Source organism: Epinephelus moara, chromosome 8, assembly GCF_006386435.1.
Source record: "Epinephelus moara isolate mb chromosome 8, YSFRI_EMoa_1.0, whole genome shotgun sequence".
Lineage (NCBI taxonomy): Eukaryota > Metazoa > Chordata > Actinopteri > Perciformes > Serranidae > Epinephelus > Epinephelus moara.
The window spans coordinates 24898541-24916122 of record NC_065513.1 but is presented as its reverse complement, the minus strand read 5'-3'; the positions used below and the strand labels follow the sequence as shown (position 1 = coordinate 24916122).

The 17582-nt window shown below is 42.4% G+C and overlaps 1 protein-coding gene across 2 annotated transcripts in view; it reads left to right on the top strand.

The window, feature by feature from the left end:
- Positions 1 to 17582, top strand: part of nipbla (NIPBL cohesin loading factor a) — a 35220-nt gene that overhangs the window by 1319 nt on the left and 16319 nt on the right. Inside the window, exons 2-19 of one of the 2 annotated variants that reach the window (XM_050050552.1) lie at positions 614 to 685; positions 2360 to 2509; positions 2750 to 2915; positions 4736 to 4836; positions 4948 to 5059; positions 5310 to 5470; positions 7094 to 7242; positions 8842 to 8932; positions 9204 to 9425; positions 9681 to 9929; positions 10028 to 10203; positions 12632 to 12845; positions 12988 to 13164; positions 15047 to 15220; positions 15516 to 15677; positions 15770 to 15876; positions 15981 to 16067; positions 16327 to 16558. In XM_050050552.1, coding sequence (XP_049906509.1) covers positions 2446 to 2509; positions 2750 to 2915; positions 4736 to 4836; positions 4948 to 5059; positions 5310 to 5470; positions 7094 to 7242; positions 8842 to 8932; positions 9204 to 9425; positions 9681 to 9929; positions 10028 to 10203; positions 12632 to 12845; positions 12988 to 13164; positions 15047 to 15220; positions 15516 to 15677; positions 15770 to 15876; positions 15981 to 16067; positions 16327 to 16558 — 2644 coding nt within the window. In that variant the 5' untranslated portion in view covers positions 614 to 685; positions 2360 to 2445. Of the gene's footprint in view, positions 1 to 613; positions 686 to 2359; positions 2510 to 2749; positions 2916 to 4735; positions 4837 to 4947; positions 5060 to 5309; positions 5471 to 7093; positions 7243 to 8841; positions 8933 to 9203; positions 9426 to 9680; positions 9930 to 10027; positions 10774 to 12631; positions 12846 to 12987; positions 13165 to 15046; positions 15221 to 15515; positions 15678 to 15769; positions 15877 to 15980; positions 16068 to 16326; positions 16559 to 17582 lie in introns of both variants that reach the window. The other variant, XM_050050551.1, reaches the window with a different exon arrangement.

Below are 17582 nucleotides of genomic sequence, written 5' to 3'. Positions count from 1 at the left end.
TAGCCAGTGTGCAGAATGCGCACGGTGGCTGTCGGCTACTGGAGGATGCAGCCCCCCACTACTGCCGCCACCATCACAGTGCATCTGTTCCTTTGTGCTGCCTCCTGCCTGTCAGTCTCACAGCTGTCAGCCAAGCCCCTGCGTACTGAGGAAGAGCACATAGACGAGGCATGCTAACGTTGCAGCTAGCTAATGTAATGTTTACAATATCCATCTGTTGAGCTACTGTAACAGCTATGTCGTGCAGGAGCTGTTGCACGTATTTACTACTTGACCTCAGTGGTAAGCTTGCACCGAGGTCTGGTTGTAACATTGTGTTTACACATTTAAGGGAAAATAGTGTCCTGCAGAAGTTACTGTACATGTTGCATTTTCTTAGCAGTCATCAAAAAGATTTCTTACAAGGTCGGTCAGTGCTGCTCACTGTTGCATCTGGGTTTGAAGATTGTGCATGGGCTTTGCAAGAATAAAAAGCATGTGTGATAGTCAATATTGTGATGCTGCAGCTGGACTTACTTTGCTGTTTTGGGTTAGTTTCTAGTGTCCCCAGAGAAGAATAACATGCAGTTATGTGTCACAAAGTCTGATGCAGAGCCGTGTTCTCTTTCAACAGATTGAAGGAGTAGGACTTTTTATCTGAAATGTCAGTGAGTCCACCCGAGACTGCACAGAATTCTTCAAAAAGGTACTATTATAATGCTTTCAGTCATTTATCGTTTCACTGACTTGTCATTATCATCAATAGTAATGTCCATTTATTCTTAATTGAGGCAACTGAGAATGTTGGTAATGTGTTTATGGTGTATTTGAGGCTCATGCAATCAATGTCCTTAATTTCAGAGTCTATAATATGTAAACACATTCATCATAATTTTGTGTCATGGAGAGTAAATGTGGATAACAAGAGAGCCCCGTAATGGCCTTTCATCGGCTTGTTGTCGCAACCAGGTTTATCCATGAAGCATGGGCTGATATTCTGAAAATTGCAGCTGGCTTTTCCTCTGCTTTTTCTTGACCTCCTGTGCGATCTTACTTGAGAGGTCAAGGACACCCAACAAGCAAAAGGATTTAAGACAAATTAAGTGCGACACAGGGTCCTACTTTGTGCAGAGCCACCATAGCAGAGCTGGTTTGAAATTTGTGAACAAAGATTTACATCAGTTAACTACTTATTGAGTTTCATAGTACTGGCCATATTAAGTGTAATGATAGAGGAATGTTATCTATACTGAAATGCACGGCACAATATCTACTGTGTTACCAAAGTACTTATTTAATGAAGTACATTATCACAGAGGCAGTATATTATTCACTAAGTATACTTGCTGCAGCATGATACATAACTATGGTCATGCTTTTCCAATCTACAAAGCCCCTTTCTGCCATTTAACCTAATAAGCCACACAGTAACGTTAATGATGCACAATTGTGTTTACAACTTTTTTTTTTTTTTTTTTTCAATATATTTTCCATGCAGATAACATGTTGGTTTCCACTTCTCTAGAAGACACCAATATGTTTGTACATTGCGTATCTGCTACTAGGGGAGATCTAAGTAATCTGACATGACATTTAAATGACTCATAATAAGCATCAGTCACTATACTGAGGCTGAACTCAGACTTGCTCATCAAGGTGTAACAAAATATAACAAGCATGTAAAGATTTTATTTCTCTGTATATTGGCCTTGGATAATTTATCGTTGACTTGACACTTCTTAAAGTATGTACCAGTGTAATAACATATCACGACTTAGCAGCAGGATGGTCTAATATTTAATGACCTTGTTCTCTAACGGTACGGCCTGGTCTCAGTCCTCTGTGCATTTGTATCTGTTGAGCATTTCTTGAGAAAGACACCTAACCTGCACTCGTGGTAGTGGCATGACATTCCTGATTCGGTGTCCCTGTAACCTAGGGAGAGAGCACTGAGGATTCCCCCCTGGAGAATCAGTAACGTATGTAAATAATGATATTCTAGATATGAAAAGGGAGAGATCCATCTCAGTTTGTCTTGATTGCTGTGAAGACACTTTTATTTGTGGCTTACAGATAATGCAGGAGACACAATGTCCCCCCCTACAAAATATATCAGCATCAGGACAGATATAGCAGTATAGTCAACAATTTTTTCCTCATTCAAGGTGTTTGATTCCACGTTTCGGATTTGTCTGAATAATATTGATTGTTTTATTATATTAATTTTTGTTCATCTCTTTTCAATCCCGTCTATTCTCTGCCTCTTTTACTCATTTTACAAATGTACGCCTTTTCTCCTCCACTTCTTCTCCTGTCTATCACTCATGCTGTTTTTTGTCCTTCTCTCTCTCTCTCTCTGACTGATCTCCGTCTCTCTTAGGAGTCAGGAGATGTGAGGACGGGTGTCGTCCATCGACCCCCTGATCTACCTGTGTATCAACACACTCCCCCACCCTCACCTTCAGCATGAATGGGGATATGCCTCATGTTCCCATCACCACTCTCGCTGGGATCGCTAGCCTCACAGACTGTGAGTGACACACAGCCATGCTCCGAACACACTGTCACAGTTTGTGTTGTCTCCTCTGAAATATTGAACAAATGAAAATTTGCAATTGTGATTGGGTATTCTGTCTCTTGCCTTGTCTTTTTTTCTTCTCTTTACTTTTCAATGTCCTGTGTTGCTCATGCTTGGTTCTCACACTGTCTGCTTCTGTCTCATCTTTATTTCTTTACCCTCCCACCTCTGTCCTTTACATTATCTCTCTAGTGTTGAACCAGCTGCCCCTCCCTTCCCCTCTCCCGGCCACCACCACTAAGAGCCTCCTATACAATGGGAGGATCGCAGAGGAAGTTACCTGCCTACTGGGCTGTCGGGATGAGAATCTGGCCTCCCAGCTAGCCCATGGCCTCAACCAGGTCTCCACAGAGCACATGTGAGTGTTAAAGTGAAAGTGTGTATATGGCAAAATGGTGTCCTTCACATAGAGACAGACCCTACCTGAAGATTTGAGGCAACACATTTGCCTGAAAATGGATGGCTTTTTCTACATGTTGGAAAATAATGTCTGATAATGTGAAAATATTTTTTGAAATATATACTACTGGATTTGCGGAGTTATTAGACTGTTACGCTGTTACTCAAGTAACCTGGTTTGTTTCGTTAACCCCCTGTGAGTAAGCGGCGAGGTCTTAGCTCTTTCAGTCCAATAAATGCATGAATAAACAACTCTGTTAAATGCCACAATCATATAAACACAAGCAAACTAGCTGTCACGAATGCACCTTTCAGTCCTAATTGGCGACCTGGCCTGGTTGTTCCTGCTCACTGCTGTGGGTTTTTGCTTTGTGCTGCTGTGTTAGCTGCTGAACGAGAGCCTGTTGCTGTGTGGCCACACTCGTTCACTCGTTCTTAGTTTCAGCGCCGTCAGTGGACATACTCTCAGCATTTCAGACCAGAGAATGCTTATTTTTTCAGGATTTTTTTCATAAATTTACATGCTTGTTGATTTTTTTATTTATATTTTATCATTCAAATTTTTTTATCATGGCTAATGGGAAAATAGCGACAATCCTGCAGCAGAGTTTACATCCCTACTAATTTTATTTATGAAAAATTGCTAAGAAGCCTGAAACCTTGTTGGTGTCATGCCTGTTTCATGGAGTCTCATGGACAGCTGTACACGTGCATTTGTTGACAAGCTGAAAGATCTGAGACCAGCGAATAAAACATTAGAAGCCAAAGAATTTTGTCGGCTGAGAGGATAATATTACAGGATTTTACACAAATGTGGCTCTGTATAGTTTTATTAATTGTGTAATCAGAGATGAATGCTAAGAAAGCAAAAAGAATGATAGAAAATTTTAGTTTGGCTGAAATACTGCTAGCATTTTCAGCCCATATACATAGTTAACTCAGCGTTTGAATGTGACTTTGGTGGTGTTTAGAAGAACTACAAACCTCTACGTGACAGGGATGATACTGATAAGTTACAACCTTTGTCGCAATCTTTCATAGATATCATTGGCAGAAATGTACACTCTGCTGTTTTTTCCTGTAAGATATGACACAAATCAGATCTAAATTTCAAACTTTCGTCAGACATATCAAAAGAAAATATCAGAATCACGCACATACAGATGAAGCATTGAGAAAACAAAACGTAAAGCTTTGCTTAACAGCCAGCTAGATAGTGCTGTAAAGTGTTACAAACTCCTCTTGGGAGATCCAGCCTGCTCAACAAAGTTACATAGTGCAAGAATAGGCTTTTCAGGCGAGGAGTGGGAATGAAAGAGGCGCTGTTCTCACTATTACAGTGCACTATCGAAAGGATTTTTAAGCTGTTATTGAAAGGTGAAAAAGTTGCAGACATTTTCTTTAATGCTTTACCCGCAGGGAAATTTTTTAGATGTATTAGCAATGTGCAATGAGGCTAAATTTTATCGTGTTTTATGTCATTTTATATCGAGACATTGACTTATGTTTATTCATGTAAATCCACTGAAATATATACCCGACAAATCAATACTCGAGAATACAACAAAATATATTAAAATGACAGCTACCATCTCATGAAATATAAACACATAATTAGTCCTGTGTATGTTTAATGCAATGAATATTTGCATTCATACATGCTTAGATTTTAAACATTATTCAGTAATGAATTTTTGCTTACTACTCATAATTATGCTGCCACTTGTCTTACTCTCATCCTATAATGTGACTGAACTTGATTTCTGTGTGTGTTCTCAGAGAGCTGAAGGACAACCTGGGTAGCGATGAGCCAGAGGGAGATGCACCACTGCTGCTGCAGACGATGCTGGCCAGGAACCCTGGCATCTTCAGGGAGAAAAGTATGGAGATAAATACCTGTTGCACATTATGACACAAAAGCATACAATCATAAAGACCAGTTACATTTTGATATTCATATGAAAATATTCTGTATTTTCTTTTCTGAACAGATGTTATGCAGCAGCCGATGGTACCACCATACAAGATCACCCAAAATTCCATGCATAGCCCTGCCCAGCCTGCAAACTTCCAGCCGGCTGCGATTTCTCCCAATCCACCAAGGTGAGTCAAGTTGGAAAATGTAGTGGATTCTGATGTGTCATAACACTATAAAACATAACCATGTAGTTGTTATTAACATATTTTCTTTCTCTAATTATTATCCCAGTTGCATCACTACATTTGGTGTTATTATCTAGTTTCATGGATTATTTGAATTATTCAAGTTATAATATTTTACTGTTAGGCATGTAGCTTCCTTCTATGTGCTTGCTCACTTTCTCTATCCATGTTCTCTCCTCTTGTTTTCCAGCCGGTTTGTGGCGCCCCAGACTGGCTCCAGTAGTCGGTACATGGGCCAGAACAGTCCAGTGCCCAGCCCCTACACTCCTCAGAGCCCTGCCCCTGGATATATACAGCAGTATCCCCACCAACAACCACCCAGCTATAACCAACACCAACAGATACAACAAGGTAGGAGTGTATGTGTGTGTTGTATGCAAGTATACTGTAAAAGTGTGGGGTTGATGGAGTCTCCTAAAAAGTGTGCATGCAGCCAAAGATCCCCATTTAGTAAGGTTTTGTGTGAAGTCTGCTATTTCGTATGATTATTTTAGATATTCATGTTAAACTGGTAAACTTAATTATTGCTTTCTGACATTCCCCCTCTAGATTTTATCAGCTACATATTAATTGCAATGGAAAGTACCAGGGTTGCACCAACTGTGAAAATTCTTGGCCGATACCAATTTTTAAAATAACACTTGACCGGGGCGTCGGTGGCTTAGCGGATAGAGCAGGCGCCCCATGTACAAGGCTGTTGCTGCAGCGGCCCGGGTTCGACTCCAGCCTGTGGCCCTTTGCTGCATGTCTCTCCCTCTCTCTATCTTAAAAAAAAAAAAAAGATAACACTTGACTGATACCATGACATTCACCACTGCTGTTGGTGAATGTCAATTTATGTGCCGATAGGCCGATGGCAGTCAACAAATTAAATATCGGCCAATACCGATGTTCAGCCAATAAATGGGTGCATGCCTACAGAGTACATTTGAATGTCCAATTTTTGACTTTTGTCTTCTAAATGCACTGCATGTGCTGGTGTCTGTTTGTTGCACATGATTAGCAGCTGTGGTTTTGTGGACAGAATTTGGTTCCTTCCTTGTTAAGCCACTTTTGGTTCAAACCTATCACTTCCTTTAGTTGCCTCACAGGTGTTGCCTCATCGCTTTATTGCTTTAAAATACTTTTGTTTTAGATTTCCTAGTGTTATTGAAAGTAACACATTTGAAATAACAAGTGAAAGTAACTATCTCTAACTCTTAATTCAAGTATAAAATTATAAAATTATATAGTTTGCTGTTTATTAATTAGATATATTTGGTCAGTTTTGATTTTAGCCCAGGCGGTCAGTAGAGTCGATGCTATTAGTCAGTTTTGGCTTATCGCTATATTGTCATTGTTGTATATGTTGGCAGATGTGCAAAAAGAAATGCAGTGCAGCAAATGTTTGTTATGCTGTTTGTTAATGTATATTTTAACTTAATTTTATCAGTGTTATATATATATATAGAAATGTATTTTATAGAGTTAAAATCCTGAGTTACTGTTGTGTTTATTGTTACTGTCATCTATAATGATAAAAATTTTGTGTTATGGATTTACGCATTGGGTCGCTGTGGCTAGAACATTCATGCCCTCCAAGTATAAATCGAATGCACGTTTAATTTTATAAAAACTGTGGCTTCTGCAATTACATGTAATTGGTTGGAAATTCCAGAGCTTTGCATTTAGAGTGCCTCCTCAGATGCAATCGATCATACACTCCCAGTTCACTGGAACCAACATCAGGAGGAACAGGTTTGTTTCAACCTGAAACCTCTGTGGGACTCGTGGAAGAACTGAAGCCAAATTTACGCAGTTAAACCAAAAACATTTCTATTAAAATCAGTGGTTCGCAAAGTACTTATTATTTTTATCAGCAATTTTTGAACACATTTTTAAGAGATTTTTTTCTGTCATGATCAGTGGTTGTAATTACCTCACTAATGGATCATTTAAAATAAATCTTTTTCTTTGTCGTCTTTTACCCGCCAGTGTCTGTGGCCAGTCCCATGGTTCCAGGTGGCATACGGAATATCCATGAGGGCAAAGTAGCGGGGCAGATGGCCAACGCTGCCAACCACCACTCAGACAGACATGGCACTGAGGACTACATGAATATTGTACACCGACTGAGCAATGAGGTACGACTGACCAAGGCAGGCATTCATAAGCAACAAAGTCAGGGTGTTGAATAATTTTATTTTTTAAATCGTAAAATTTCTTTGCATGAGGTTTGGAAGTTTTGTTATATGAGTAAAAAGACATTTTCTTCAAGCAGCATGTAGTTTATTTGATGTCACTGTACATGAAAGTCCCCACTGTCACTGCTCGGGTAGTAAACAGGCAACAGTGAGCGTGCACATCAGGGAAAAAACATGGAAATAGCTAAATTATAAATTTCTGCTGTGCAGTAGAGCAGATTTGGAAAGAATTCAGGTGCAAGATTTCACAAAATGCCTAAGGCTAAAGAGAAGACACGTATTTCTTAGGTACTAATGAGTGGTTACGTAATGTTAACCAACCAGGCACATGGGTTTCTGCATTAAACCTGTCGAGCCACATATGTGTGGTTATATTTGTGTGTTTGTTTTAATAAGGTTTTAATAAGTCAGTCTTAAATGGCTACGGGCATTCAATTTCTTTAAATATTTTCAATTTGCAAGTTTCCAAATTGACACTGGTTTTGAGGTGAAATCTTTTTTGGTTTATTTGATGTCCAGAAGATATTAAGGAAAACGTGTAACAGATGCTGAATAATATGTACACTGCTGCAGTGTTTGTATTAAATTAAATCAGCATTATGGTTCTGAATTGTGAGAAATAATCGTGCCGAATTCTGGTTATTTTGGTTGCAAAATTAGTTGTGTAAATATAATGAACCTGTACAGTGGAGTCAGTGCTTTCTCATTAGAGAAGCTTTATTTAAGCCTGTCACAATAATATGATGTTGACTTAATCAAGATTAGCAAAAATGATTGAGGTCATATCCATGTATCATATGATATCACCCTTCTGTATTTGCACTTACTTACATAATAATGTCGCCAAAATTTAGCCAACATGATACCAGAATAAACAGCACAGCTTTCCTTACAATTACAAGACTTTGACGTAGAGTCTAAGTTTTTTTTTTCGCACCTCCTGAGCCGAAAGAACAGAGAAAATACTATGCTGAGACATGTTTTCCTGTCGTTGCTGGTTGCCTTGCTTCTGTCCTCTTCTCTGCTATCTGTCGGAGTTTCCCCTTAGGCTTGGCTCAGCTCCTACACACACACACACACACACACACACACATGCACACACATTTATTTATGTTGTCTGAATATTTTTAGGAATTAAAATTTCATTGCTCTTTTAAAGGGTGTACGTCATGGTTGGAAATTAACTTTTTTGTCCACCTGCTACTGCAATAGATTACCTTTGTACTGTAGGCTGTGGGTGAACCAAATTTAGCAGCCATTTGAATATTTTACTACCATTTGGCTGGTGGCAGGTGCCAATTTCCAGCTCTGGTGTACTTGCATTATTATGCTACTATCATTACATAAGTGGCATAAAATGATCTTACAATGACAATGATATTGTTAATTGCATTTTTTTTCTGGGAAAATTTATTGCCAACAGTAGTTGTCTTGATAGGCCTGGCTTTAGTGTCAACAGTTGGACAAAAACTTGGTTGAAAGTCTAATGTAAACCTCATATCTGGTTGCTTACACCTGTCTTGTCTGTGTGTTGTCCAGGAGGGTGACTCCGCCATGAGGAATCCTTCTTTCGCCCTGAGGTCTCCTCAGTCTGGCTGCTCACCAGCAGGGAGTGAGGGAACGCCCAAACGTAAGGACACTGGAAGAGGAACAGTGCATACATTTAGGAAAAAGCCGTCTCTGGCTCATAAATACAATCTAACAGCAACCATTATCCCTCAAAGAGATACAAAGCCACGATTTTCATCTCAGTCTTAGGGACCATCTTTGTATATAGCGTTGCACATTATAAGAGTGCACTGTCGATTGTCATCACAGTACTGTGTCTGTTTTTCTGGACTTTCTTTTTTCACGCCTTTGGAGGATAACTTTCTTCTCTGTTTGATGCTGCTTCCTCACAGCGGGCTCTCGTCCCCCGCTGATTCTGCAGTCACCACCTCCCTATGCGCCCTCACCAAGGGAGGGAGGACCTGACCAGAAACAGCAGCTCCAGCAAAGGAAGAAAACCTCAGCGGTGAAAGAGGAGAAAGATATGTACGACATTGTAAGCTCTCCAAACAAGGACTCGACGAAACTCACCCTCAAGCTGTCCAGGGTCAAGTCAAATGAGTCCGATACCCCAGGTAAGGAACATTGTGCATCAGCTAAGTCTTAGTTGGACCACCAATTTTTTGTTAGACGGCTTCCTTCATCTCCAGTTTGAAACTTGATCACTCTCACTGCTATTTAATCTGTTAGCAGCAGTAATAAGAGGTATGCTGCACTCATGCACGCAGTTGTGTCTTAAAAAATACTGTTTGTCAGAACCTTTGGGAGTGCTGAAAACCATGAGCCTTTTTAAATACAACCCTGTGAAAGTGTTTTTGCTCATATCTCAGGTGATGTTCTGCCGGGAATGGACCAGAACTCTGACAACATGGAGACAGAACTGGGCTTTCAGCAGGTACCTGTTCTCCAGCAAAACCTAGGAGCACGGCTGCAACAACAGCAGCAAGCAGGTGGTGCCAGTGGTCTCCAGCCTCCCAGTTCTCCTTATGACGAGGCAGAGCTGGATGCCCTTGCTGAAATTGAAAGGATAGAACGAGAAGCGGCCAGTGAGAAGTGCTCCAAGGAGGTCCAAGATAAAGGTGTGTAGAATGTGACTGAATAGATAAAAGCTGAACAGTTGTGATTTATACCTTTAAAGGTTTTACAAGTATGTTTAATTTCTACTTTCTCCGTACAGACAAGCCACTGAAGAAGAGAAAACAGGACTCTTTTCCCCTGGAGCCAGGTGCAGGGGGACCAGGTGGCCCCACAGGTGCCCCAGGCAGTGGATCAACAGGAGGGGGCAATGCTGGCAAACTGACCCCGCAAGAGGCCACAGCAGCTGGGAACGGTGCCAGCCGCCCTCCCCTCATGGTGAGCATCGACCTCCAGCAGGCAGGCCGAGCTGATGGCCAGCTCGACCCCTGTCTGGCTGCCCCTATTCCAGCCCTTGAGGCCCAACGCTGGCCTGAAGAACCAGCTAGTGGGCCGGCTGCAGTGGAAGGTTCTGACACAGCTTTGCGGTTGAAACCAGACGGACGACCAGAAGTCATCAAGAACAGGGTCGATAAACATGACAGTAGGAGAGATGGTCGAGAGTCATCAAAGCACCGACATGACGAGAAGTCCTCTGACAGACGGGGAGACATGCCAAAGTCATCAAACCGAGCAGAGCACGGACGAGACAGGGACCGAGATTCTGACAGAGACAGGAGGCATCGGAGTGAGACCGGTGGTCGAGACAGACGCTCCCCTGACTCTCGCTGCCGAAGTGATCGAGATAGGTACCGGGCTTCTTCCACTGGAGAGCCTGGTCGGAGCGCCAATAGGCACGATGGTTCCAAACCAGCGTCGTCTGCCTCTGGTGCTAAACTTCCAGATTCTTTCCCTGCTCAGCTCCTGGGAGGGCATAGTGGCGCACTGAAGAACTTCCAGATCCCTAAGGTGATCTGGACTGACCCAAACCAAATATCTACCCACCTACCAATCATTCAACTTTTCACTGCCTGCAATCTCACAAAACCAAATCACACCACTGCTCACTCTTGTTTATGTTTTTTGTTTTCCCATTTGTAAGCCTGTTGTGAAGTCCTGAGATTGGTCTCAAAATTCTGTTAACACATTAACCCACACCTAACCATCTGCTAAAAGTAGATTTTTTAGTCATTGGTCTTGTGTGTAAACAAAAGCAAATAACTTAAAGAAATGCTCCACTGCTGTTTCTCAGATGTTTCATGTGGGTAAATGTCAACTTGAAGCTCTCACTGTCAGCATCATGCAGCCCAAACCCTGGAGAGGAAAAAGCTAATTTTCCTTTTTGTAGTCAAGCTTTCATTTGTTTCATCTTTTCCTGCATCTGTTGTCAATGCAGTGTTCAGACATGCAGCCCCCAGCCTCATGCCATGACAGCATGCCTCATGCTAAGTGTGCTGAGCAAATATTTGCACACGGGAGTTTTATAATATTTTACAATATCTTATTTTGTGCTCTCAATCAGCATCAGTTTAAACAAGGAACAAACTACCACAGATGCACTAGCAGCCACCTGTGGTAGCCAGATTTAGCACCTAAGCAAACAAGATTACACTGCCAGTTTGGCATCTGGACTGGTTTTAAAGTGTGCCAGATATGCTAAAGGAAACAGGCATATATCACAAATCTACAAGCATGGCAAATCACTTAAAAACTGCTTAGCTGTCTTGCAAAGTATTCTTTTCTTCTAACTATTATGGCTAATGTTACTGCAACCTGCATGCAAACAAAGTGGCTAATTGTCACATTTTAGTTGCGTGGACTGAAAAGTCCTGACACTGACAGCCCACAAACAGAAGCTTCGATTAATTGCAAATATTTCAGAACAGCCCTTGTATCTAATTATCCACACAGCGTACCAGCAATAAAACGTATCCGTTTACCTGGTTGATAACTGGAGTTGCCATAAAAACGGTTAAGAGTCGTCCTGGCAGACCATAGCTAAACTGGCTATGCCACCTAGATCTAAACATAGTTTCACTGAGCGATTACGAACCTACTAGCATTGGTCAGGAAGACTCAAATGTAACCATAGTAACCATCTTTGTCCCCTCTGAGCTCCACTTGGTTCCTCTCAGTAAGGCTAAGCAGTGTTTTGATGAAATTGTTAAAAGATGGCTTACGCTGGAATTGATTGGATTGAATCATATTCTGAGAAATGTTTCCACAAATTTCAGCATATAATTGAGAAAGATTCTAAATGTCAGGAAACAGTGTGCTGATTATGAGTGTTGAAATGACGACTTGATGATCTGAATTAAGTGGATGGAACAGAATGGCTCTTAATTGCTCTGTTTATGAAGTAAAATACTTTGGCCAGTGATTGCTTGCCATTAACCAATTAATTTTTTCAGCCAGTAAGGAGTGATTTCATATTGTTCATTTTTCCCCAATATGAAAAATGTTGATGAGTGGAAACATTCGTAACTTAAATCTCCTGTTTAGACCCGTCACCCCAAGTGCCTGAACACTGCAACATTGACAAAGTACCATGTATTGACCATTACTCTAACATCATGACAACAGTGGATTATTCCTTAAACTCTTTGTAATCAGAACTTTATTGGGAACTAACATCAGAATCACCAATCTCATGTCAGTTTGATCCATTGTTTACATTTTTTAATCTTACATGATTTTCTTTTCCATAGAGAAAGACCATGATTCTCTGTCCAGAAATTTTAAGTGTGAATTCAAATGAAGTTTGAACTTGAAACTTGACAAACTCAGAGGGCTTTACTGATTGTTTTTTGTTTGTTTGTCTTTTCAGATCAAACGTGATAAGGATGGCAGCGGGTCAAATGAAAGTCAACCGTGGGGACAGCCCAAGGTTAAACTGGAGAGGCTTGGTTTGGTGCAGGACTTTCAGAAGAGGCCCAAGCCTGTCGTGGTTCTGAAAAAGCTCTCTGTTGACCAGATCCAGAGGATCATCCGGCACAGCAAGTCTGGAAAGAACAGGCTCTCCTCAGGGAAGTCTGGCAAAGGTGAGAACAAGACGGAGCTTTGTTCATTGCTTTCAGATGACCTCACAGCATTTTTTCACACCCACTGTGCATTTTTTCACCATGCGCGTAAATAAACAAAAACCTTTTTCTTCAATAACTTGAAAATGTTGTCAAATTTCAGGTGGTATGGACCCTGCGGTTCTGAAGGAGCTTCCCCCAGAGCTGCTGGCAGAGATCGAGTCAACCATGCCCCTGTGTGAAAGGGTAAAGGTGAACAAGAGGAAACGAAGCACTGTAAATGAGAAGCCCAAATATGCTGAGGTCAGCTCGGATGACGATTTTGACCCAAATGGAGAGTGTGAGTCAAATTATTTAAGTCTAGTCTCTTCTCACTTCTAGTCGTTGCTTTAAGTTCGGTCATTTGCTTTGAGAATTATTCTTAAAATGTAATTTAACCAAAATGGTTGTATCTCTGTCTGTATTTCTGCATGTATTTATGTATGTTTGTCTTTTGACTTTCTTGACAACTGTTCATCTCATCAACTTCACACTTGGTGCGGGTAATAGATGACCCAAAGAAATGTAGTGTTGAGTGTGAAGTTGTTTGGATGAGCGGTTCTTGAGAAAGCTGGAAACTGGAGGCCAAGCAATCAGCCCGTTCTGAACAGGCATTTTCTATAGGTTTTTTTTTTTTTTTGTTTTTCCCAACCTACCACGGCTACGTCCGTATGTCGAAAGCCTCAATGGTTGTGTTCTCATGAAAGCTGGGCTGATGTGGGTCCTGTGAAATATAACAGCTACAGTAGCAAAATAGCAATGGGGCACTGAATTTGATGAATTTACTGTTAACTAGACCACAAATGAGACAAGAATTAGCTAGCTTGTGCACCCCACATCAATCCCCACCACTAGTAGGGTAATTCTTTGGGAGAAGAGTGGGTGGCAGCTCTGGAGATGGACTTCCAGTTAAAGGCTCTGACACACCAAGCTGACGGTCGGCCGTCTACCAAAGTCGGGCCGTCGGTGAGGATCTGTCGGCCTAGTTTTTGCGGTGTGTCCCTCACCGTTGGCACTTTGGCATCAGTGGCTTTTCGGCCGATTGAGCATGTTGAATCGGTGGCGGAGCTTGTCGGTGAGAGAGATCACTGATTGGCTGTTCAGGTTTTATTTCCTTGCCCCTGTAGCGCGTGAATCTGCCTGTAGTGAAACCGGGGCTAACCGGTGTTTCCTCCTCAGGCTCCACTTCACTCAGCTGCCCTACAGATCCGCTGCTTCTTCCCACTTTAACCTGAATAACAAACCGTAGCTAGCTGGGAGCAGGTTGCGGAGTGTTAGCCCCAGCATGACCGGAGGGAAGCACAGCCAGTTAGCCTCCGCTGGTCTCTGAGCTAGCCCCGGCTCTCCGTTTGGATCCAACCGGAGCACTGAGCCCTGGTTTGTTATTCAGGTTAAAGTGGGAAGAAGCAGCGGGTTTATTGAGCATCCGTCCGGATGTAATAGTCCGTGGATGTGCTGCGGTGCTTGGCTGAACAGATAGGAAACCCCTCGGCTGACAGGATGTACCTCTCTCTCACGCAGGCGCAGAACGTACGTGCCACTTGGCCGTCGGATGTATTCCATATAGTGTGTTCAAATGCAACTGACACAGGGCGACGTGAGGCGACGTAGATGACGTAACAGTTGGCTTTCGTTGCCGCTAGTTCTTTGATGTCGGTTTGGTGTGTCTGCACCTTAACAGCTGTAGCAACTCGAATTTAGCCAGCTCAAGCCCCAGTGCCAGGGGTCACAGTGGGCTGGTGGCTAGCGGCAAGGCTCTGTATAACTTGTGCATCAGCAGCAACAGAAAGATTTCTGATCCATGCAGGGAATTGAGACGGACCTGGATCAGACCCCTGGTGGTGGGTCTTGCCCTGGCTAAATTCAACTTGGCACAGCCTATTTTCAGCTATTTTTCAAGCTACTGTAGCTGTCATAAATGTAGGAACAACACGAGTGCTGGTCAGGGAACACAGCTGTTGGGGGTTTCCTCATGCAGAAGTAGCCGTGGTCAGGCATGTTTTGAACAGGAACTGCACTTGAGAACCTGAAGGAGCTTACAGTTGAAGCCTGTTGACTATTTATGAACATTTGTACACATTTTTATATTAAAATACCAATAAACTGTGAAGGGCTGGTGCTACTTTGGTATAACCGTTGTATTAGATTTAAGGGCCTCATTTCTTAATGTGTAATCTCTACAGCTGCAAGAAAGCGGCAGCGCAGAGACAAAGACCGGTCCTGGGATATGGAGGAAAGAGAGCGCCGCGGTTCAGGGGACCATCGGAGGAGCGGGCACCGGGACAGCCGAAGAGGCTCGGGGAGCCGCTACCGAGACTCCTCTGACGAACATTCACCGCCACCCAGCATGAGTGAAAGTGTGTATTCAAGTCCTCTGTCACAGCATTTCCATTTATGTTTTTACTTTTGTGTTTAGCATTGATAGATTGGGAGGTGCTGCTCGTATGTCCATGTAGAGAAGACTAAATGAATGACATGATATCAAAGCAGAGACAGCATTTAAACTTTACTTGTCAGTGTTAATGCGACAAGTTGAAATCTAGAAAACAGATAGTTCCCTTAAACTTGAAGAGAGATTGTTGGTATTTGGCACGCACAATAAAAACAAAACAAACCGCAACATAAAATTAAGATAAACATCCTCTATCTCAGTTGCCAGAAAAATGAAGATGAAGGAGAAGCAGAAGAAACGGAAAGCATATGAACCCAAGCTGACCCAAGAAGAGCTGATGGACTCGTCTACATTCAAGAGGTTCTTAACAAGCATTGACAACATACTGGAGAATCTGGAGGATGTGGATTTCACTGCCATGGGTAAATATCAGCGCTGACTGGCTTTGAAACTGTGGTTAGTTTTGAAGCTCCAAATGCAGAAACCTCACTGTATGTCATTGTGGTTTTTCCAGCAGCGGATGATGATGAGATACCTCAAGAACTGCTGCTCGGTAAACATCAGCTGAGCGAGCTGGGAAGCGAGTCCGCCAAGATTAAGGCCATGGGCATCTCCAGCAGGGTACAGTCTTTAAATATATTAATATAAAGATGTTTAGTTGGACTGGTGTGGATGTGTGATGCTGCTTCAGATGTAGGTTTTAACAAAGGTCCCTGTTGTTGTAGATCCCGTCAGACAAGCTGGTCAAGCTGCTGAATATACTGGAAAAGAACATCCAGGATGGATCCAAGCTCTCCACCATGATGAACCATGTGAGCTCCTTTCCTCTCTCTTTCTGTGTAAAATATTCTTTGCAGCAGTATTAAAGGGGCTTGGGATGTGATATACTACAGAACTTCATACAGTATTCATGTGGACACATCAAAAGATACCCACTGGCAGCAAAAGTAAAAAAAAAAAAAAAAAATGAAATACTGGAAAACATTTCTTTGCTAGAGTTCATAAAAATGCTGGGGTTTTTGGGATTTTTGTAAAACGCATTCTTGTTTTTTTCCCACTTTCTAACCTCAGGACCTTGATGCTGAGGATGAGGAGAAACTTTGGAGAGACCTGATAATGGAGAGAGTCACAAAGTCAGCGGATGCCTGTCTGACAGCTCTGAACATCATGACCTCAACGCACATGCCGAAGGCTGTCTACATCGAAGACGTCATAGAGCGGGTGCTACAATACACCAAGTTCCATCTTCAGAACACACTGTATCCACAATATGATCCAGTCTACAGGGTCGACCCTCATGGAGGTGAGCACAAAGGAAAAAAGAACTTATTATTTCATTATTTGATTTTTGTATGTGCCTGGTCTGATTGTCTGAGAACCTTTTATCAGGTTGGTTCAAAAAACTATCCGAGAACTTAAGTGAGAGACAGACCTGTCAGATTGGTCGTTGATCCCCGATGTCTGGAAATTGCAGGGTTATCTCTTCAAAATTTCTCTTTTACTGACTTCATAGACTGTTTTCTGCATGGAAGTATATACCTTAACCACAAATTGCATGACCTGTAGCAGAAGTTAAAGCTGTAATAAACAGAGGTCCTGTTTATACGACAGCGATTTCAACCGAAAACGGTAAACTTTAGTTGCATTTTGGGTGTCTGAAAACACAATGTTTGAGAACGGGTTCCAGAGTGCAATTTTTAGGGAACAGCACCGTCTCTGTTGTCATGTAAACTTGCAATATGCAGTTCCTCTGAAAATGGAGACTTTTCGCACATGTGCATTATGGTTCCAGTCACTAGGCATTAGGGCTGTCTACGAATATTCTAAATTTCGAATTTAAATTCGAATTTGAAAAAAAATTGGACCTTCGAATGTGAAAATTGATATTCGATTGTGGAGAAAAAAAAACACCACCGCAGCTGTCCTCTTTGCGAGTGGCCGTTGGCCTGGGCCGCTGCACTGAAAGCACTGCATAAGGCCACACCGCCTGCGGAAGTGCTGCGAAGCGCAGCGCACCGAAATTCTTGCACGAGCCGGAGCACTTCTGTTCACATCAGACGCGCATTTCTCCATGCTCGTCGACAAGCGTTTCTGCTCCCAGCTGTTGTCTCCGTCACCCGGCTTGACACATTCGCTTGCGGCTCGCGCAGAAAATAGACCAGAGCCGGCCACGGAGCTGCGCGGCGCGGCGCAGCTGGTGTGGAGGATGACACAATCGGTTAACATGGGCGCCGAAAGGAAACTGGCTTCGCTTCGAGGCGCTTCAAGGCTCTTCACAGCGCTTCCGTGAGCGGTGTGGCCTGACGGGTCAGAGAGGGGGGGGGGGG